This window comes from Felis catus, chromosome C1, assembly GCF_018350175.1.
Source record: "Felis catus isolate Fca126 chromosome C1, F.catus_Fca126_mat1.0, whole genome shotgun sequence".
Taxonomy (NCBI): Eukaryota; Metazoa; Chordata; class Mammalia; order Carnivora; family Felidae; genus Felis; species Felis catus.
This window is the reverse complement of record NC_058375.1, coordinates 205,111,694-205,134,853: the sequence shown is the minus strand read 5'-3', so window position 1 is coordinate 205,134,853 and position 23,160 is coordinate 205,111,694. Positions and strand designations below refer to the sequence as shown.

The window sequence follows — 23,160 nt, the reverse complement described above, 5'->3', positions numbered from 1 at the left end:
TCCAAAAACGATTAGGGCTACAGGGGGAAAGATCACCAAGTAGTGCTTATTGGAAGAGAATGGATGGATCCCAGTCTGACCACTTGCCATTGGGCTGTTTATAAAATTTGAAAAAGCTTCAGGATATTTAATAAGGATCAAGTGTCCTCTCCTCGAACTGTGTGTTTTAAAACAATGCTATTTTAGCCTTCTCTTTCCCCTCCAGCCTACTTCTCATTTTATACAGATCAGCAGTCCGATGTGGACATTGTATAGGGATTACTAGTACAACGTGGATTCAACTGGAGCGTGCATAGGTTTGAGGAACACTGATGTGATATATGCCCAAGTGAAAGACTTGAATAATCTCTGCCAACGCCATTTAGCCAGCTTATTGCAATTTTTCCACCACCATGAATGAGTCAGAGTGGCTTGTTATCAATCGAGCCCTGTCATTTCTGGATCGCATTTTTGACACTAGTCATGGAAGTCATACAGTGGTTGTGCCCAGCATGCTTCTATGAAACAGGGTCAATTATACATTGTGCTGAGGTCCCCTGGGGTGAGAACTGGATACTTTCTTTGCTCTCAGTATTTTGATTTTCCTCCCATAGTTGACTCTTATTCTACACGTGATCTACAGCTCAACAGAAGACGAACTCAGAGAAGAGTTTCATTGCATCGATGTGATTGCCCCCCGCCCCTCGTGTGACCTTCTCCCTGCGCCCCCGCCCCCCTCACCCCAGGGGAAAAGCCTTTAACAGAAACTCCTAATCGCCCTCTTGAGTGGAAGTTAGGACCAGAGAGAGAGGTTAACTCAACTAAGACAAGAGCACCATCTAGGAAGTCATGGCAACGCATTTCAGCCTTAAGGACAGGCAACTAGAAGAAACGTGATTCTGGGAGGAAGTGAGAAAGTGAGGAATCCACACGGTCCACAAAAAGCTCAGAGTTGTGCTTTCTTTTTTCTTTTTTTTTTCTCCTCCCCCCCCCCCCCCTGGATTGCTTGTATCTTTGTAACAGGGGCCATTATAGCCCCAGAATCAGACTTTCTGATCACAGTACCTTTGCGCATTTGGATCGTATTCATTTGGGCGACTTGCGAAACTTTTCTTATCTTCGGTTTGGTCATCAGATTGCCGAGGCTGATTGATGCCCTTTGTCAGATTTTACTATGAGGATGAAATAAGATAAGGTATGAAAAACCAGCTTGCAAGAAATGTAAATTAATTCACAGCCTGGCTACTTTTAAAGCGAACTGCTCAAAATTTCGAAGAAACGGAACAAAGCGCCCTGCTCTGTCTTTCCCACTGTGGCCTCCTCATGACTAATGGGGAGTTTCCTTTTAAAGCACTTGAGCCATAAACTAGTCGTCCTCAAATAAATAAACCGAAACCTCCGTGAGCCCAGTAAAGACGAAGGTGTCTGGAGAGGACGATGTGAGAATAGATACGCCAGAAAAAGAGGCAGGGACAGAATTGCAGCCAAGAATGTTTCACGGAGCAACAAGTGGTTGGTGCATCCAAATGGTTCTATTTGTTAATGACGGGCAGTTACGCTTTGGCTCTACTCATCGTTGAAACACAGAAACTGCACTGTTCATCTATCTCAGAAGAGGTGTCCCCGAACAGCAGTCTTTGTGTAAACTGACCCACAGCCGCAGGGACTGAGAGAAAGCGATTAACAGTGGCAACATACACAACTGTCGGGGGGAGGAAGCCTGGGCTTCGTTTCAGGCAAAACTTACACACCCCAACTGTTGACTCTGTGTTCTAGCCTGTCTTTCAGCCGGAGAGAGATTAACACAGGCTTATCTGAAGGGGTGGAAGGTTTTACGGCTAAGGCACTGAAGTATCACTGACAGTCCAAAAGTTGGACATGATTAATGAAGCCTTATGAAGTGGAACTCGAGACCCACGGCCCCTCTTCCTCAGAAGAGACGTCTTTTACTTGTTGCCTTGGCATTTTTGTAGGGTGACAGTCGCAGCATTTGAAGACATTGATCATTTAAGAGTCAGGCTTCTGCCCACGCTCCCGGGGGATGTTTCTTTCCACGTCCAGAATTAATTTCGTGGCTCGGGCGTGGAATTTTAAAATGGTGATTAAAAATCCGTTAAGTATTAGATGTCTGTGAGGGTTCTGGAAACCACTCTTGACGTGAGCCCAGCTACTTTGTTCTCCTATCAACTATCTCATTGCTTTGGTTGCAGGCTTGCATTTTTTCAAACTTCTAGCCTGTGATTGCCTTTTTTTTTTTTTTTTTGGAATATCCTATTTTATTTTATTTATTTTAAGCAATGTGGTATTTTATTTATTTTTTTAATTTTTTTTATAGAGAAAATGAGAGCAGAGGAGGAGGGCAGAGGGAGAGAGAGAATCTTAAATAGACTTCACGCTCAGTGCAGAGGGTGATGTGGGCTCGATCCCCTGACCCTGGGATCGTGACCTGAGCTTAAATCAAGAGTCAGACAGTCAACTGACTGAGCCAACCAGGTGCCCCTATTTTTTTTTTTTTTAATTTTAGAGGGGAAGGGTGAGAAGTGCAGAGGGAGAAAGAGAATTTTAAGCAGGCTCCACACTCAGTGCAGAGCCCAATGTGGGGCTCGATCCCACGACCACACCGTGGGATCATGACCTGAACGAAAATCAAGAGTCGACGCTCAACCAACGGAGCCATCCATACACCCCTGGAATATGCTTTTACAACATACACCAGTGCTGTAGTGGTGACACCTTTGATGAGTGAGCTGGACTGGGTTCAGGAATCGTCATTAATTCGTTTATTTATTCAGTAGATACTTAATGAATATCTATTAATAAATTTGGCACCTTCCTAAGGGCCGGGGATACTCTCATGAACCAGAAAAAAATATTTCTGTTCTAATTGGAATATGAATAATAAATAGGATGATCAAAAATTCTCACAAGAAGGAAAAAGATGATGTGATAGAGTACAATGGAGGAAACGGAGCGTTTCATTTTGCGTGGAGGGAGGAGGGAGGAGGGAGGAGGGAGGACCTGAGCTGGGACCCCCTGAGGGACAAGGAGGCAGCTATTGGAAAAGCCAGGGGAGAGAATTGCAGGTGGAACTACCAAGTCTAAAACATATGAGCTGCGTGTCTCGAGTTGTGCTAATAGTGGGAATTTTCAACTTGACTTTTCCCCCTAGCCTTACAATCTGTTAGCATTTTAACAATTGTTATAAGACATTGCGAATTTTGGGTTTATATAGCATATTATACCTTGCATCCATATAGATTTATAAACCTTCGGCAGAACCCACTTCTAGCTGCAGTGATCACAGTATCCGTCTTTTTGGTTTCCAACTTTTTCTGAAGTACCAATTGCTACCTCTAACATTGAAAAAGAAAAGCATTTTATCTGGCTTGTGGGTTGGGGGTGGGGTACGTAGAGAGCCCTTAGCTTGACATTGACTTTCCTTGGAATGGTTTACACCAAGCTCCTCCTTCGCATCGGAGGCATTTATGACTTTAGGTTAGGTGTTGGCTGATCCCTTTTCAATGACTTATTAATAAGTAAGGCTCATACAGATTTCATGTGGATATGTTAACATTGGGTTCTCCTACATGGGGCTGCTTTAAATCCTGACATAAACCAGTGTGTTCTCTAAACTACTCAGGAATTAGACTTTTGCCTAATGCACAGGAGAGAAGAACTAAGATTTGTAGAGTTACTAGAATGTTCTTTTATACTTGGAATGTTGCCCTTCTTAAATGTCACATTCACTCAACTTCTCTAGATAGAGTATGCTTTATTTCTGGAAGGTTGTCTTTTCCCAGAAGAGAGTACATGATGGGTTAAGGGAGATCAAGATCCCTTTTATGATATAATATGATATGATATTTTATTATATGATATGATAGTCCTTTGCTTTTGCTATAATTTGGCTAAGGTTTCTTTGGGACTTCATATTGTCAAACTCCTGTCAACCAAATGCAACCTGACATCCCACTAGAAAATAATAATTACCCATTGTAGCACCTTTCACAAGTACCTGCTGTGCAATCGAGAAAGTACTTCACACCAGTGAAGCAAATGGATGTTCATTCCATTTATTCACAGTGGCAGGAAATACGGTGCCCATTGCTTTCAGAGCACCGAGAAACTCAAGAAATAGGCCATAATATTGCACATATTTTATTTCTTCCTGAGTCCGTGAAGGTAGATGTAACTTCAACCTTAGAAGCCAGGGCTGTCGCAAGATATAAATCAGGGGTTCTCGGACTGAGCTCCCTAGATAGTTTCAGGGTATGCTTGAAGTCCCTAGAATTAATGTGCCAAATTGTGAGGATTCTAACGAGCATCTTTTTGAAGGGAGGGTGCACTTCTCCCAACAATTTCTTTGTAGCCGGGGCTGGTAAACTACGGCCCGAAGGCCGAATTCGACTGCCCCGGTCTTTGAAAATAAAATTTTCTTGAGATGCAGTCACAGCCATTTGTTTAGGTGATGTCTATGGCTGGTTTTGAGGTACAGTGAAAACTTGAGTAGTAGCTACAGAGAACGAGTGGCCCATAAAACCTGAAATACTGACTAGCTATCTGGTCCTTTACAGAGAAAGTTTTGTGGAATACTGTTGTAAAGGATTTGTAACTTAAAGATTATTGCATTTGACCTTTGGCCCTGGTAGCAGAGTTATTATCTATGCCACTAACTTATATTTCAAACACGAAGGACACTCTAAACATGAGACGTTTAAAAGAGTTTAACATTCTACCTCCATTCGTGGAGGGACTCATATACATGAATTCCAAAGAAGTTTAAAAAAATGTAAAGGAAGTACATTTATTTCCCCTTACCGACACTCCAGCATTTGATTGATTTGTATTTAAAAATGTCTTAATGTTGGGGCGCCTGGGTGGCGCAGTCGGTTGAGCGTCCGACTTCATCCAGGTCACGATCTCGCAGTCTGTGAGTTCGAGCCCCGCGTCAGGCTCTGGGCTGATGGCTCAGAGCCTGGAGCCTGTTTCCGATTCTGTGTCTCCCTCTCTCTCTGCCCCTCCCCCGTTCATGCTCTGTCTCTCTCTGTCCCAAAAGTAAATAAACGTTGAAAAAAAAAAATAAAAAAAAAAATGTCTTAGGGGCGCCTGGGTGGCGCAGTCGGTTAAGCGTCCGACTTCAGCCAGGTCACGATCTCGCGGTCCGTGAGTTTGAGCCCCGCGTCGGGCTCTGGGCTGATGGCTCGGAGCCTGGAGCCTGTTTCCGATTCTGTGTCTCCCTCTCTCTCTGCCCCTCCCCCATTCATGCTCTGTCTCTCTCTGTCCCAAAAATAAATAAAAACATTGAAAAAAAAATTAAAAAAAAAATGTCTTAATGTTGATGGTAAACATAAAATGTACAGGAAACTGTGGTTCTACAAAGGCTACTAAGGAAAATGCCAGCCTACCTTTGAAAATGTAAAACTTAACTTTCTTCAGGTATAAAATTGCCCACAGCTTCTGAACCAAATAAACCATCGGCTGGAACCAAGATGGAGAAAGAAAGCCGTAATAACCAGTCGTAAATTAACAAAACTTTGATTGAGGGAGCTCACATATTTTTTTTTAATTTATCTTTTTAAGATTTTGTTTTTAGGGGCGCCTGGGTGGCACAGTCGGTTAAGCATCCGACTTCAGCCAGGTCACGATCTCGCGGTCCATGAGTTCGAGCCCCGCGTCAGGCTCTGGGCTGATGGCTCAGAGCCTGGAGCCTGCTTCCGATTCTGTGTCTCCCTCTCTCTCTGCCCCTCATGCTCTGTCTCTCTCTGTCCCCAAAATAAATAAACGTTGAAAAAAAAATTTAAAAAAAAGATTTTGTTTTTAAGTGATCTCTACACTCAACGTGGGGTTCGAACTTACAACCCCTGAGATCAAGAGTTGCATGATCTACCGGGCCAGCCAGGCACCCCATGGAGTCCACATTTTAAGCTCCCAGCCATGCTGGGCTGGTAATGGAGATATAAAAAATGAGAGTGAGTCCAGGGCCTGCACTATACCTCCTCCTGCTCACATCATCCATATTTAGCTTCCTTTAGTCTTTTCCTTCCCCCTGATTTCCTGCCCTTTCCTTCTTCAGGTATCCAGGAAAGCATCAAAATGGGTCTGATTTGTCTTTCCCTTTGTCTTCTAGAGCAGGCAACAAACAATAAGCATGTGAATGAGTCCACAATCCCTCCCAACGGAAGTGATCACTAAGATATGATGTACAGCCCTACTTCCTTTTTGCAAAGTATTTTTAAAGTGTAGAACAGGGGGACTTGAATCAAACGAGGTATATTGAGATACCCCTCTCCAGGGCTTAATGCTAATGAGTCTGTAAGAACTGACTCCCAGCTTTAGCTCAGGGAGGGCTGTATTAATTCACACACTGTAGGTAGGGGGCCTCAGGTGCATTGCAGGACTTTGTTAGTTTGCCATCCAGCCATTCATTCATTTGTCAACTCCTCAAACGTTTACTGTGCTTATTCTGAAGTGGGAATCAGGGTAGACACTGGGAAACGATGACGACATCAGCTCTCTTGGGGAGTACATAGACCGGTGACAGAAACAGATAACGCAGCGTATGTCTGAACAGCAAGACCCCGTCACATGGTCCAAAGTTAGACAGAGAAATAAATGTGACCTGTACGGTGGGACGATGCCATAAGCAGGATTGCTGACGGTACTACATAAGGGCTAGTAGTGGGTAGTTTTGGAAAGGATAAAAGGACAAGACCCTGTAACGTATAATGACCTATAAGCTACCTGAGGCTAGGTACTTAGTAGGTGCGATCTCAATAGGGAGACTAGAAAATTTAAACAAAGCGTATGATTACCGTGTTTTGTTACAGATCTCATATTTGTAATTGGAGACTTGCTTGCAAGTTGACCTGTTTCTGGTGAGACAGGCAAAATCCCTTGTCAGAGACTTAATGGTTCCCAAATATCCAGATACACGACTTACTTCACGTAAACAGAAGACAAGATGATCTGAGTTACGTTTTTTTCTTTTTTTCCTCCTGGATGCCTTGTATTTACAGAGACAGCCCATGTTACTCAGAATGCTATTTTCTTTTCATTACAGCCATCTCTACAGGTAATGGTGTTAAGGTGCTGCTATCAATATTAGGTATTACTGTTGGATCTGGATGGAGTTTTGGGTTGTATTAAAGCGTATGCTTTCTTGAGAATACTTTCTTTTCTGAGGAAAAGAGGGCACCTCCTTATAAATGGAAATATACTTACCATCTTTCAATGGACATGAGTTTAAAAACAAAGAAAGAAAGAAAACCACGATCCTGCAAACAAAATACAACCACCGTTATGATTTTAATTTATAAAGCACGCACTCTTTCCCAGGCCTTTGCAGAACACCGTGATTATCGTCCTGGGTGGGCATTTTTCTATCTGCTACCCCCCACCCCCTAGAAAAACCCACAAAATAAAACTCTACCATAGTCCAATTTTTAAGCCCATATAACATCACTCCCTATGGCAGCAAAACAAAACATATGCAGTACAATTCACCAAACCATTCATGGAGGCATCATTGAACTTGAACTTGCCTAGTCCTCTGTCTTCCCGTTAGCATCCACCGCAGGGTCTTCTTTAAGAATCGGTGCCCAGAGAAGCCTGTTCCAGGCCACCACTTGTTTGGGGCCCAGCCCTCCATTTTGAAATCCTGCAGCATCTTTTTGTTTTGTTTTGTTTTCCTTTCTTTCCCATGGGGCAGTGTTATATCTCTGAGTCCTGTGACCAGTTAGTTTTCTGCTCCATTTCTTCTCTGTTTAGACACTGCCATGCCCCGTCCTACATACTAATTACTGACTTTTTGCTTCTGCATTGCTTGATTCATTGTGTCACATTTTCCCATGTGAAAGTGGATCAGGAACCTTGGCAAGGAGGTTAATGGATTTAAGAGTCACTCGTATTTAACCCTGGAAGTCATAGCAAAGTAAGAGCCAGTGGCTGACCCATTTTATAAACCGAGCCGCGGTAAGTTTTAGCTGCAGACTACTTGTGGATTTCACCGTGGTGGCAAGCATCCATAAAATTTGAACAGGATTGAAGATACACCCTCCCTTTTTACCTTTACCTCTTAAACTTTGGCCGAAACTACTGCTTTTGTTGTTATTACACCTGTATGGGGAGCCACATAACGGAGTGGAAATAACCCCGGAGTGGGAGTCAGGACTTTTGGATTTTAGTCCGACTCTGTCACTAATGAAGTTGCATGGAATTTCAGTATTATCAGGTCCACTTACTGGATCTCAATTCCCTCGTCTTTTTAAAATGAGGTTATTTGTTTGGCCAAATCATCTTTAACTTCCTGTCTGTCTCCAGGACACTGTGATTTTAAATAACTGTTCACGTATTCAAAAACCACTTATTTACCTTTATTATATTCCAGTCACTAAGCTAAGGACCATAGCTATAAATATGAAACCTCAGCAAGAAAGAAATTCGTATTTTCTTTCTGCAGACTTCTGTGGGGGTACTCTTACTTTTAAGAACAAATTGTACGACACTGGACGGGGCCTAGATCTCAAAATTAAGAGAGGCTGTTGATAATTGGTCTCGAGGGGAGATCGGGAAGCCCTGGATTAACCCTTTTTCAGCATTACCACCAAGATCCTTTAGCAGTCCAACAGCATGAGCTGAGTAATAAATATCGGGTATGACTCCTTATTAGTAGGTTGCCTCGTTCGATTTTGTCCCCGTGGTTACTTTGGAACAACGCAGTCCGTTGTGGTTGACGAGATAAAGCTTCTTCCCGGTTCACACAGGCCTCCAGTTAACTTCCTTTTCCTGAGGAACATGGTCACATTCCCCTTAAAGCAGTTCAGTGCAAATACATTAGAATAGATAGAGTGAGGCAGAAACCTGAAATTTCCATTAAAACTCACTGTGGTTCTTTTCTTGGAAGACCAAAATGGGGAAGAGAAAGGAAGAGAGGACTTTCCACATGTCCCTTTGAAGGAGGTATTTGGCATCAGAGTGGGGCAGATACCTTTCCAGCCTTTGGGACTGGCTCAGTCCAGGAATATCCCCTCCCTTCTCCCACCCAGATTCTTCTCCTTGAAGGCAGTTTGCGTTGCAACTCTTTGGCACGTAAAGACTAATCTCCGGCAAGAAACAAGGGGGTTCGTCATGGCTCTCTAGTCTTCTTCTTCTTCTTCTTCTTCTTCTTCTTCTTATTATTTTTATTGCTATCTTTAAAACCAACCACTATGTTGTTTGCGGTCAGTTGTTCTGTTTCCAAACAGCCACCACCACCGTTCACGTTTCACAAACTCTTTGATGTCAGCGGGAATGAGTAAGCTCAAAAGGGCCTGGTCCAGCCTTGGCTAGCTGAAGGGCAGGACGTGGGGCCTGAGAGCCTTGGCACGATCCCTGCCCCAAGCTGGGATCTCCCAACGACTCTACCTTTGACGTCGCTGCAACCAGGTTACACGAGTTCCTACTAATTACCTATGACGAGCTTAACTCCCAACTGCCGTGCGGGGCTGAAGAGGCGTGTCTATACGATTCGGTTAATTTTATTCCGCCTTGAGGACGCGCTGTCCTTAGGAATCCCGACTTATCTTCAGAAGTGGCACATAACTCTTACTCTACCAGGGTCCCACACTAGCCCTGGGAACTTGAATCGGGCTCATCTGTGCCTGTTTGCAGATGGTGAGATAAAAACCAGATAAGTTCTATCTTCTGTTTCTGCTGCTTCAAAGAGAAGCCTGGACTTGGAACGTGTTTGATGTGGATGTCGAGATGCACGCCATCTCAGGATGGCAGTCAGTGTTACCGATGTAGCAGCCTTCTTTCACGGTGTGCTTTTTTTAAAAGATTTTTCTTTTTTTTTTTCTCCTCGCTGGCTTGATTGGCTTTCTGCTTTCTTTGCCACCTGGGCCCACCTTACTTCCCATCGCTGCAGAGAATAATAGAAACTCGGAGAGATTCCAAAAGGATAGCTTAAGTTCTTGGTGTGATAATGTATGTGTGTGTGTGTGTTTTTTTTTTCCTTCTCCAGGCCCACCATCTGCTCCCCTCAACTTGATCTCAAACGTCAATGAGACGTCCGTGAACTTGGAATGGAGCAGCCCTCAGAACACAGGTGGTCGCCAGGACATCTCCTACAACGTGGTGTGCAAGAGATGTGGGGCTGGTGATTCCAGCAAGTGCCGACCCTGTGGAAGTGGGGTCCACTATACCCCCCAGCAGAATGGCCTGAAGACCACCAAAGTTTCCATCACTGACCTCCTGGCTCACACCAATTACACATTCGAAATCTGGGCCGTGAATGGGGTGTCCAAGTATAACCCCAGCCCGGACCAGTCGGTGTCTGTCACCGTGACAACCAACCAAGCAGGTAGGAATCCGATCTACTTTACTGTATGATATAAATAGAGAGAGGGGGCGCTCGGCTGGCTCAGTCGGTTGAGTGTCTGACTCTGGCTCGGATTGTGATATCATAGTCCATGGGTTTGAGCCCCTCATTGGGCTGTGTGCTGACACCTCAGAGCCTGGAGCCTGCTTCAGATTCTGTGTCTCCCTCTCTCTCTGCCCGTCCCCCATTCTCTCTCTCTCCCTCTCTGTCAAAAATTAAAAAAAAAAATTTCAAAAGTTTAAAAAATAAAAAATAAATGTACAGAGATAAAGGGCTTATGTAGGTATCCATGAATTAACTTAGACTTACTTCTACAATTAAAGTGGAACCCCATGGATCTGATTATAATCCTGCGAGCTGCCTTGTAGTACAAAAGATTCTTAGAAGAATGATCATTTGTTCACCAATACTGTCTTGAACACCCAACTGCATAGCATGCCCTATGCTAAGTGGTGACGATCACATGAGATTAAAAGATGCTGTCTGATTGAAAGGGGATGACAGTCGGTGAGATGGGTCACTCCATGCTGGACTTCTCTTGTCAGGGATTCATATCAGCCATTTTGATCACAAGGCCCATGGTTGGACATCAGAGCATTTAACACATTATTTTGGCTTATAAAATTCTTTTTACCAATGCAGAGCACCATATTGGCATGTGCTGTCTTTTCCAACAAAAGCATCAGTGGCTATGTTTTGATCTTGTTTGAATTAAAAAAAAAAAAATGTATACCTGCCTCTACTAGAGTCATCAGGTAAATCTGTGGATGGTGAAGAGATTAATGGGCAGCTCTCTCTGTAGTTTGGCAGAATTTTCCTCAAAACACATAGTAGGTTTGCAGCCCCTTTGCTAGGTGAATCCATAATTGACACGTGGGGGGAGAGTGCACTTACCCCATTTTCCGCATCCCTTTCCTCTTCTAATTCAGCGGACTTGAAGACATTCTCTGTTCATGAAGTTTCTGCCGCGTTCATTGCAGAACTGTTACAAAGTCTCGAATATCTATAAAATGTTTCAAAGAGCAAAGCCGAACCTGGGTTTGTAAATTGCAGCTCCTGAGCCACTGGTTCCCGCTCATCCCTTGCAAACGTTTTCACACTTTCTCCGGCTAATTTTCCAACCTGGGTCTCTGCCACCTGCTTCACATTGCTGGCTCCCTGTTATTTATTTCTGGCGAGTTAAAGGGGAATAGGAAAAAAAAAAAAAGAGCGATAGCTTATCCTTTCATGAGGCCCTTAAGAACAACAAACTTCGCCCGAAAAGGATTGTAAATTGCCAAGCAGTCCTATCACCTCTTACTGTACTTCCCTTTCAAATGAATGTTTCAGTAAGTGCACTCAATAGTTAAGTAAAATATATCTGTATTAATTGATCCTGTAGTGAAAAGTATTCCAGAGTCCCACTGCAAAGCCATTATTTTTCCCCTTGCCCTGAACTCTCTAGAATAAATACAAAGTTACGGCTCGGGTGGGGGTTTGAAACTGGGGCTCGAGTGGCGAATCTTACCGGAAAGTAGCTTCAAGTGTACAGATGTGACCCGTCTTGTAAAATACGTGGTGTGAACAGATCGTCTGCTTTTGCTCTGGTCTTTTATTTCTGCGCTTTCGGGTGTTGAACACGGTTAGCGGTGATCGGCTTTACTTTTCTACAAAGACTGGTGTGATTTAGGAGGTTTTGATAGCATCGCAAGTACTCTGTCTTTGCCAGCTTTTTATTGGTTCTTTTTTGGAAATATTGCCCGTGGATCCCGGGGAACACATTGGTGCTACTGCTGTCTCTGAGTTAGACGGGGCCAGCCTCTCTGCGCCCGCTGGGGAATCTGGTTTATGATTCAATCAATATTCTTATGTTCCGCCGTCGCCGTATCCTCAGACACATCGCTACTTTGTGTTCTTAACTGATTTAAAAGTAGGAAGGGACTTTTTGAGGCCTCAGCTGTACAAGGTGAAGTCATTCTCTTTGGCCGAGAATAGCCATTGGGAGACATGCTGAGGACAGGCTTGGCTCCCACAGATTTTGTGGGGGGACCCCTATGACTCTCTGTATACGTAAGAATGCGGGCCAAGGGATTATGTCAGCTCCGACCAGGCCAGAAGGCCCAAGGAGTGCAAAGAAGGCAGGCTAAAAAGCCTCCGAAAGAAGAAAACGTGCAAAAACAATACGAGAGAGGGAGGGGAAGAAAGTCTAAGTTTTATTAAAAATGTAGGTGTAATTCTTTTCGATCTAGCAGAAGGGGGGGGACGGGGGATTCCTCTGACACGGTGAGGTTTTCTCTGCCGTGGTGAGCAGACCCGCCGGGCGGTTTGCTGAACGGGACAAACTTCCAGCTCCCTCTTTTAATTTTCATGAAGGGTAATGCTGGGAAGCTGTTCAAAATTAAAAATAAATCTTTCAATAAGGAGACCTCCTATGTGGCCAGCCAGAAAGCTTTCGCTTAGCAGAGAGTTGTGTATGTGCGCAGCACTGCCTCATTACAGGATCTGGAGTTCCCTAATTCGATATCAGTGGAATAGTTTATCTTTGATTAACAAACCCTTTCTTCATAGTAGGGCAAATTAATAACGCAGGCCAAAATTCTGGGTGAATGTGGCAACCGTAAACTCTATCAAAGCTCCCCTAAGCGTATTTACGTACACACAATTATATTCTAATTGCAGTCATTCCTATCATTTCATTAAACTCAATTCCTTAGGGACCCCTGTAGGCAATGATGGCTCATTCTGTAAGGAATCCATAGAATAAATGCGTATTAGCATTTACCACCTGAAAGCCCCGGTTTAGGGGCTCGCCTGTTCTGCCTTGTTTTCACAGGCTTCTTTCTCTCATCAGTCACTTATTTAACGACCACAACAAACACTACGGGCCTTCCTTAGATACCTGGTTTTGTCAACAGGACCTCTGAGACGGTCAGAGCTGAACAGGTTCAGGAAGGTGGCCTGACTCACCCGAGCTAACGTCAGGGCCAGTACCTGAAACCAGCGAGCACCCTCCCTGCTCCTGAAAGGACAAAGTTGCTTTCTTTTACCATTATTGGATAATTAATAGCATCCCTGTATTCAGCCTGGCATTCTCCCCTTTTAGGCGACCAGTATCTGGGCACCAGAAAGGTAGGTCTGACGGGCCTTTCATCCTTTAGTTGTGGAATGTGGTGTGAATGGGCTGGTGTTCTCACATGGTTATTTAAATCATTCTCACCCAGGTCCTATTGTTGAGGTCTTAAGAAGTAACTAACAAGATGCTCTTCCTCCCCTCCTGAATTCAAACCCAATTGACACTGGGGACCAGACCCCGGGAGCTCTGGATGTCAGCTTTATTGCCGACCATCTGATTGAAGGATGGGAGCTTTATTTCCGGGGCCAAAAGGGCTGGCTCTTAAAGACACTTGCCCAGTGTCACCCAGACGGGCTGGCTCAGCTGGCTGACGGCAGGCTCCCTGAAGGATCAAGCCTGTGCCCCCGAGGTTGTCCGCTCTGTGCAGGTGGGAGGGTGTCAGACAGCAGATTTCCGTGAGAGAATTCATCCCCACCCCCACCCCACGCCAAGAGTGGGAAGGAGAGGCCGGGAAGAGGGTGAGGGTGGGAAGCTCCCGCGGAAGTCCCCCGGTAGAAGAACAGACCAGGAAAAGGCAACTCCTCCCTCCCGACACTTCCCTGCATTACAGTCCAAAAGGAACAAAGTGAGATACCCCGGGAAAACTGAACCTGTCCCTTCCTCCATCAAACATCCTGTGGCAACTGTTGCGTGTTTTGTTTGGGAGAAGATGGTTCTGGTGTTTATGAAAAGGGAATACGGAGACGGCCGGGTGATTTGTTTTCCAAATGGCTTTCCTTTGGTTTACTTTTACTCAAGTGGACCATCTCGGGCAAATGAATACAGGATGTGTCGCCAGGAGAGAGAGAGGCTGTATAAAGGAAACAAGGATTTTTCCTTTTCCTGGCCAAGCAACCGAGCTGTGAACCTTTTTGCAAAAAATAACATGCTGAGATGGCAGCCAGCAGTAGATCTGAAGATCTCAGAGTCAGCTTGCACCCTTTCACACCCCCTCCAAGCCCCCCACCCCTGTCTTTCAGTTCTGCGGCCGAATCGTACTCAAGGTTGTTTTCGTCTGTGTTACATCGTTACGAACTGCTATGGGTAGTATTCATTCCCTCCTAACCCCCAGTTGCACCTGGGACAGCGAGCTGTGGCACATTTATTTATTTGATTGTTTCTTTGTTTCTTTAAGTAAACTCTACACCCAACACGGGGCTCAAACTCACGACGCCCCGACCGAGGTCAAGAGTCATTATGCTCTACAGACTGAGCCGGCCAGGCGCCCCAGTGATCACAACTCTGATTTCTCCTTTGCATGTGATACTCTTCCAAATCCTTGACGATGAAATGGCATCTGGTAACCTCTTGTCAGCACAGCTGCAGTGTCCCAGTGACAAACATCTTTAACGCACTGAGTTTGGAGGAGTTCAGATATTTGGTGGATTGCATAATTATTTGAACCTAGCTGATCTCTAAGATCTTTTCTAATTCCAAAAGTCTGTGATTCCGAGAATATAGCCATGAGTTATGGGCATGAAGAAGTCGGGCTTATTCCCACAGGATGTTCGGGAATGGGCTCCCAAGGCAACTCCAAGGATGGGGGAAATTCCAAAAAATGCTTCCGCAGAATCAGCAGGGTGCACCTGAATCCTGCCTTCTCTCTACCCCTCCAAACTCACACCTACCAAGGTATTTCCTTGGAAGGGCAACACAGTAAGCTAGCTGCCTCTCGAGTATGGTTCTTCCATACGCCGCCCTGGACATTTGGCGATGCCTGGAGATCTTTCTGGCTGTCGCAGGTGGGAGCGCCATTACAGTTCGTGGGTGAAAGCCGGGGATGCTGCTAAGCACCCCATCATGCGTAGGACCGCCCCCACAATGAAGAATTATCTGGTTCGAAATGCCCATGGTGCCAAGACAGAGAAACTCTAGTGATATACATTGGAAAAGGAGATTTCATGACTTCATAGAAATTCCGACTTTCCAAGGGTTCCATCACCAGCCTGTCTCCACTTGGTTCCACTGCTCCATGCCAGGAACATAATCCTTCCAACGCTGCTCTTAGAGGGTTATAAACAGCCCTTTGGGGGCCCTTGTGAAAGAATCCCAGTTGCCTTGCCATTGCATGAACTGGTGCTCCTTGTCATACTAGCCTTGTTCTCTAGGATGGACAATCAAGAAGACTGAAAAAGCAAAACAGAAACAAAAACAAAACCCACCACATCACCAATAAAATGACAGGACACCTCGACGTTAATGCCACCGCACAGTCCATAGCAGATACTCAAGTCCTGTTTGTCACTTAACTCGTTTATTTATAGCCAAAAACAATCAATGAATTCTTTCTCAAGTAGTGATAAATTTTTTTTTTCAACGTTTATTTATTTTTGGGACAGAGAGAGACAGAGCATGAACGGGGGAGGGGCAGAGAGAGAGGGAGACACAGAATCGGAAACAGGCTCCAGGCTCTGAGCCATCAGGCCAGAGCCCGACGCGGGCCTCGAACTCCTGGACCGCGAGATCGTGACCTGGCTGAAGTCGGACGCTTAACCGACTGCGCCACCCAGGCGCCCCAACAAGTAGTGATAAATTTAATGAAACCAAAATAATGAGTAGAGAAAAGAAAATAACTGAGTACAAGAGGCATACTGTCTTTTATTACTCAACTGGCAAGTTCCCATTCTTTCTTTCTCTGTCATCTTTTAATTAGACAGATTATGTTATTTGAGTAGGATAATGGAGAACAGTGGGAATTCTCATCCCCACTGGGTATAATTGCTACCTGTCTTCTACATGGTAAGGGGAAGGCTTCAAGGAGCCGGTGGGAGAAACAGAAACATCTTAGAGCAATTGAGCTAGGAAATGTGCTCCAGGAATGGTGGCACCAGACTTTGTGGGGTCTGAGGCTTAGACAATTTTTGTGCGACTTCAAACATATCCTACAAAAGTGCAAATATCAAATGAAGAACAGAGCTTTGGAAAGGACCGTGCAAACTTCTTTCGCTTCAGTGTGTATAATTCTGCCCCCTGACTAGGGTGAAATGAACACAGATGTCAGGTAATGGGGCCATTGTGTGATGGCAACCAAGAGTAGGAAGGAATAGGAAGAAGGGAGAGAGATCAGGAAGGCCAGTTTGGCCCGGTGTGAAAAGGCCTTGGAGAGCAAAGTCGTTCTGGAATGGTGCTGGCCACAGTTAGGCGTGAGGGGCAGCATGGGAGTGGCCTCAAGTGTGGTTCGCAATCAAAGTAACAGGCAGAAAGCACACCCCTGGCGACTTGGAGAATGGTGATGGAATATTAAGCCAAATAGGACGTGACCAGAATTGACGCTTTTCTGTAAGTTTGAGAAGTGAGAGGAGCAAGGGGGAAGTTCTGTTGATATTTTTGAAGCACAGATGTCTGACTTTTCGGTTAGTGCCCTTGAGGTTGGCAAACCAAAAGCCAGGGGCCAAATCTCCATCGTCTCCCAGGTGGTGTATATAACCCACTAAAAATGGTTTTTCTATTTCAAAAGGGTTGAAAATAACCAAAAGAACAAGAATATTTTGCAACACTGGGAAATTATATAAAATTCAATTTTCTGTGTTCGTAAAGAAGTTTTGCAGGAACGAAGCCCCACTCATTCGTTGGCGGACTGCCTGAGACGGCTTTCACGGGGCAAGAGCAGAGCTGGGTAGTTTCAAGAGAGGGAGTGGCCCATACCGCGTGTATATATTAACCATCTCACTCTTTGTGGGAAAAGGTTTGCCGATCCCTGCTCTGGAGTACTAAATCGAGAAAGAGGACCAGTCAGGAAGGAGGTTGGGAAGGTGTTGACATGCTGGTATCATTTGTCAGAAACCACCCTGGTCAAGGTTGTGGTGGATTAACATTGAGATTAATCTCACATTCGAGACAATTTTCCTAATTGGCAAGACCGCTTCCATTGCAGAGGTTTGGGCTACATAAACAAGATCTCAGGGAATCAGGTAGAATTTCAAGCATACCTTCACTCTCCTGTACCACAGACCTTTTTCCCAGTGACCCTCAGGTTTAAATGTATAATGTAGAACCTGCTTGAGTGTTCTGATCAGGCGATGTTCAGTTTTCTCGAAAATATGCATTCCGAGCACTGTTGGGTTGCTAGATGCTGACAGCGATTTCCTTCTTAAATAGTCATAGACGCTCTCTTATACCTTGGCCCTTCGTGGAGATGATCTCTCATTTGCCTTTGATCTCTTGTAAATCATGTTCTATTTTTCTTACTCCTAAGAAAGTTAGAGGAAAAACACACGATGAAACTAGTTGAATGTTAAGTCGGAAATCTTTCTCAAGACCCATTTTTAAAATTCTTTAAACAAGCTGTAGAGCAATTCTGTTGAGAGATTTTGCTGGGAAGTTGTTTGCGCGTCCTCGGTGGTTGGTATGTAATCCTTAGGACTTTTGAGTGGAAGCTGGTTAGAGTCCTTTCTGTGCATGAGTAATTACAGGCCCGAACCAGGCACACAGTGGGCTTCAGAGAAGCCAGGCTATGGTTTTCTCATTAACAGCCCAGATCCTCCTATGGGCTCCTGGTTTACATCACAATGCCTAGGAAATGTACATTTTATTTTTTTATTAAAAAAAAAATTTTTTTAATGCTTGTTTGTTTTTGAGACAGAGAGGGACAGAGCATGAACGGGGGAGGGTCAGAGAGGGGGAGACACAGAATCTGAAATAGGCTCCAGGCTCTGAGCTGCCAGCACAGAGCCCGACGCGGGGCTGGAACTCACGGGCTGTGAGATCATGACCTGAGCCGAAGTGGGATGCTTAACTGACTGAGCCACCCAGGCGCCCAGGAAACGTACATTTTAAAACATGCAGCACATTTTTATTTTTTTAAGAAAGGGAACAGTCGCTTGATTCTAATGTTATACATAAAATAATTTCATGTCTATTGAATATTGTTGCCGCCTTTATAATTATTAAACATACTCACTAATTGTGATCATAATTAACAATAAAACAAACTTGGGGCGCCTGGGTGGCTCAGTCGGTTGGGCATCCGGCTTCGGCTCAGGACATGATCTCACAGTTCGTGAGTTCGAGCCCCGTGTCGGGCTCTGGGCTGACAGCTCAGAGCCTGGAGCCTGCTTCGGATCTGTGTCTCCCTTTCTCTCTCGTACCTCTGTCTCTGTCTCTTAAAAAAATGAATAAATGTTAAAAAAAAAATTAAAAAAAAGAGAATAAAACAATCCAGGAGATGTATAGTGGTACACAGCTTCTTTTGTGTGGCACCAGGGTCCATGAATTTATACTCAGGGTGGGTGCCACAAGTCCTGATGGGGAGAAAGAAAAATAAAAGAACCTACTAAATTATCCAGCTTCAAGGCTGACTGAACAGCATAGACAAATAGTGTGTATTGAGCCTACTCGTAATTACTGTATATATAAAAATTGCGTTGCATTTTAAAAAAGGTGTTGGTACAGTTGACCCTCAGACACTGCAGGGGTGAAGGACATCAACCCCTATACTGTCAAACGTCCACATACAACTTTTGACTCCCCAAAAGTTAACTACTAATAGCCTGCTGGTGGCCGGAAGCCTTCCAATAACATACACAAGTGATTAACATTTATTTTGTCTGTTATGTATCTTATATGCTATACTCTTACGATAAAGTAAGCTAGGGAAAAGTAAATGTTATTAAGGAATTCATAAGGAAGGGAAGATACATTTATAGGACAGTCTTGTATGGAAAACAATCCACATATAAGTGAACCTTCTCAGTTCAAACCCATGCTGTTCAACAGTCAACTGGTTTCCCTCTAAGAAAATGGAAGTGTTATTTACACCCAAGACTGAGGACACCTTTTTTCCCACTCCCATCCCTTCACTCTTACATAAATGTCCATATTCACATACGTGTGTGTGTGTGTGTGTGTGTGTGTGTGTGTGTGAAGGCAAATCCATTCTCCGGCATTCACCCTAAACACTTGACATCCTCATTCTGATTCGTTTTTCATTTCTCAGTGCTGCGCTTATTACTTCGAACACGAACACCGCCTTTGCACCCTCTGGAGAAGCCATCAAGAGATTTGAAAAATAAGTGCCTGGCTGAGATGAGAAATGAACAGCACAGGACTAGCAAAGGTTTTAGGTGGGCTTCTACATTGATGAGGTATCACTCCAACTGGCTCAATTAATGACTACCTCCTCCGAGGAGCTAGGAGAGACCCTAGAGTCTAGTTTGCATTGAACATTAATAAAAAGATCCAGAGAAACTTTATCAAACCTCCCATTAGCCCCCTACTAATATCTTTAAAGGGTTTTTTCCTTTAAACACCAGGAAAACCAAGAGCTGTGCTGCAGGACTAATCTTGCATGGAGAGATCTTAGATCTACAGGGACTCATTAAAATGTGTGTCCAGATTACCCCCACCGTACAGAGCCTTCTCCGCACGTCAGCGTCTGCGTGCTGTTTTCACGTGGGTGTACAGCAAGAGAGTATTCCAGATGTTGTCTTCAGGTGAAGACTTGGGAAGATTTTCTTTTTCTTTCTTTCTTTTTTTAGGTTTTACATTTTAATCTGTCAAGATAAGCAAGCCTTAACTCTATCCATCAGTGTTAAAAATAGCTTCAAAAAAATTCATTTATTTTGAGAGAGAGACAGAGAGAGCACAAGTGGGGAAGGGGCAGAGAGAGAGAATCCCGAGCAGGCTCTGCACTGCCAGCACAAAGCCCGAAGTGGGGCTCAAACCCATGAAGCTGTGAGATCGTGACCCGGGCCGAAACCGAGAGTCAGACGCTTAACTGTCTGAGCCACCCAGGCACCCTAAAAATAGCTCTTTTTAAGAAGGTCTTCCCCCAGCATCCACCTTTTGCGCCCAACACACACAGGCGTACTTCTTCCTCCTTGGCCTGTGCCGGAAGAATGAAAAAGATTCCATAGGCTGCCCCAGAACTACAGTGACAGAAAAGAGAGGTATGTCACACATCAGTGTGGCCACTTCCCTGGGGACCACCCTGGCTTCGTTGGAAAATGTCACTAATGATTGGATCTCACGTGTGAAGGCTGGTACCCGGAGCGCTGTGGGAATTTGGCTGATCGGTCAGCAAAATGGCCATCAATACAGGCACAGAACTGAAGAAACAGAACCTTGCATTAAATTCCTTCTTCCTCTATTCTGATAAGTTGGCCAGCTCGTGCTAAAGGAACTCTTTGTGGCTCTCCTGACCCATCTGGGGTTTTTTTTTTTGTTTTTGTTTCTGTGTTTTTGTTTTTTGGTTTTTTGGTTTTTTTTTTTTAATTACAAGGCACGAGGACTACCTTTCTAAAACCCAATCTACCCAAAATATCTTCTGGGTAAATGACAATGATTTGAAATATTTGTTTTATTTTGTGATCCCTCTTGGAAGGAGAGGGAGAGGGAGGGAGGAGAGGGTGGGCCACTTCTTTTTGCCTGGCATCTTCCAGATGATAAGCTCGGTGTATGAATTTCTCAGGCAGTGGGATGCTCACTGTCAAAAAAAAAAAAAGCCTCTTTAATGAAGGCTCTGGGGTGGATGATTTTTAAAAACTTCTTATCTAGGAACCTTTTGATGGTGATGTGTGCATCCCAACAAGACAAAAATGTGACTGCGACTTCTCAGTGGGTATTAAATAGGGACTGCCACCAATGAGCTCACTTGGGTGAGATCCATCGATTAGCACAAGCACTGAATGGGGCAAGCTCACAATGGCTCCCCGGAGGGTTGCTATTTTCTAGATAACATACTGCAAGCTGTCAATCTGCCTCTTGAATCAACCCTAATTTATTTTTTTAGCATACTAAGGGTGTATTTTGAGCATAGAAAGTGTCCAGGTGGGCAGAGAGCACAGCTTCTTCCACGTTCCTGCATCAAAGCCAGAGGCACACATATAAACAGGCTAGCGATTTTGAATATGCAACTAGCCGAAAGCTTATTCAAGTGTTCCCTCCACTTTCCAAGATGATCAACGACCATTTTTTTTTTTTTTCCATCCGCAAAATTGAGATGATCTGAAGAGTTGTTGGTGTAGCCCTTATTTGCACGGAAACTCACTGAATCCTACAGGGCTCTAGCAGAGCCTGATTTGGGGAATCTTCCCAGGAGGACGCTTTAGGAGACTTGAGGATTCGCGAAACTAACATCAGCTCGTCTCTCCCCATTTTAACATCGGGGTGGTGATTATCATTACAGTATGTAATTGGGATTCTTGTTGCTTTGTTTTCCACCGGAAGCAGGGAGTACAAACATGGCAGAAGAGCAGCCTGGGAAAATTAGTGGCATAGAACTTAAAAAGCATAAATTGTGTTCGCAGCCCTCATCGCAGACACCAATGGCGAGTAGCCATCTAATTCAGGTGTGGCTCCAAGAGGCTGGTGACATATGTAAAGAATCTCTGTGTAATATAAGAGGGTATTGTCTGGGGAAGAATGACAGACGAGAAGCCCTTTAAATCTCACTGTAAACTCTTCAAGAGTATAACCTTCATTGTACGCGTGCTTTCGGATGATGGCTTTTTCTCTTTCTCTCCATCCTCTCTCTTCCCTTCCTGTTTCAGAAGGACATGAAATAGTTTCGGGAAAGTGCCTGTAGTGTGCTGGCGCCCTGCTCCACTGTCTTTCTTGGAGACCATGCTGTGGGACTCTTTCTAGGTGATGTGTTGTTCTAATGAGGTCCTTTTGGGATTTACAGAGTGACTCCTGGGTGGGGCCAAGTAATACTGAATTTCACACCTCAGCAAGTTCTGTTAAAGAGGGGTCCCGGTGAGATGCTGTGAAACCTCCTAGTTAAAAAAGAAAAAGAGAAGAAAGAAAACAAAATTCGAGCCCGAAAACAATGAGAGATTTCCTAATTCATTCTTTGTTATTCTTTAAGACTACACAAGTTATCTTGAATTCTCAGACACAGATCCAGTTGGAGACATCTATTGGCCTTAATCACATTTTAAAATTTAATAGGTCCGCTATTTCAGCTTCGGTCTTATAATGCCTGTAGGAGTTTAAACTATCTGGCACATACAATTTAGTTTCTGGCTGATACCCCAATATTAAAAAAAAAAACATTAATTCTATGGTTGCAAATTCCCAAGCTTAAAATTCCTTCTCATAAATTATGCTCCTTTCTCTAACCTCGATCATAGCTTTTATGACAATTGCCAAAAAGATAGGGTTTCAAATATGAGGGCTGTAAGAATATCGTTTCGTGGCCCTAGTTTTGAGAGCATAGCATGTGGTGGCCATTTGTGTATGAAGCATTTTCCAAATGTGCTGGTTGTAATTTAACCCAAAGGTCTCTGTCGCTTCTCTCCACTTACCAGTCACTTTGTGCTTGTCTCTGTAGCGACCGAGAAACTGGGCAAGAAAGATCTGGCTACAAGGAAACAAAGGTTTCCCTAAGTAGTACTAAAAACCAGCTCCTCAGCATTCATTCTATGGCTTATGGATATTGGCCCCTGAATGTTTGATTTCCCTGTATTCAGACCTTTCCCAGACTTCCGTGTATGAAGCCAACTGGGAATAAAATGGAGAGTCTCAGGGTTGGATTTCTTCCCGTTTCTCTCTCCCTCCCTCCCTCTCAATCTCTGTCTCTCAGTCTCTCTCTCTCTGTCTCTTCCACCTGCAACACTCTACTTTATCACCCATGGCCATCATTTCTCATCATTTAGCCCTCGTGGTTTAAGCCAAGCAACATTTGGACTTGGAAAAATTCCAAGTAGTACAGAACACATAGATTCGCGACCAAAATTGTATTGAAATGTACCCTCTGCCTATCTATCTTACCCTGTCAGTGATAATCTGTAGC

General features: G+C 44.3%; 1 protein-coding gene across 5 annotated transcripts in view; it reads left to right on the top strand.

Annotated features, from left to right (window-relative positions):
• EPHA4 (EPH receptor A4) overlaps positions 1-23,160 on the top strand; it is a 153,036-nt gene that overhangs the window by 77,785 nt on the left and 52,091 nt on the right. For 4 of the 5 annotated variants that reach the window (XM_019838727.2, XM_019838728.2, XR_006583561.1 and 1 more), the window contains one exon: positions 9,980-10,318. The exons of the other annotated variant lie outside the window; for it this stretch is intronic. In XM_019838727.2, the coding sequence (XP_019694286.1) occupies positions 9,980-10,318 (339 nt within the window). The remainder of the gene's footprint in view (positions 1-9,979; positions 10,319-23,160) is intronic. 5 annotated transcript variants of the gene reach the window in all.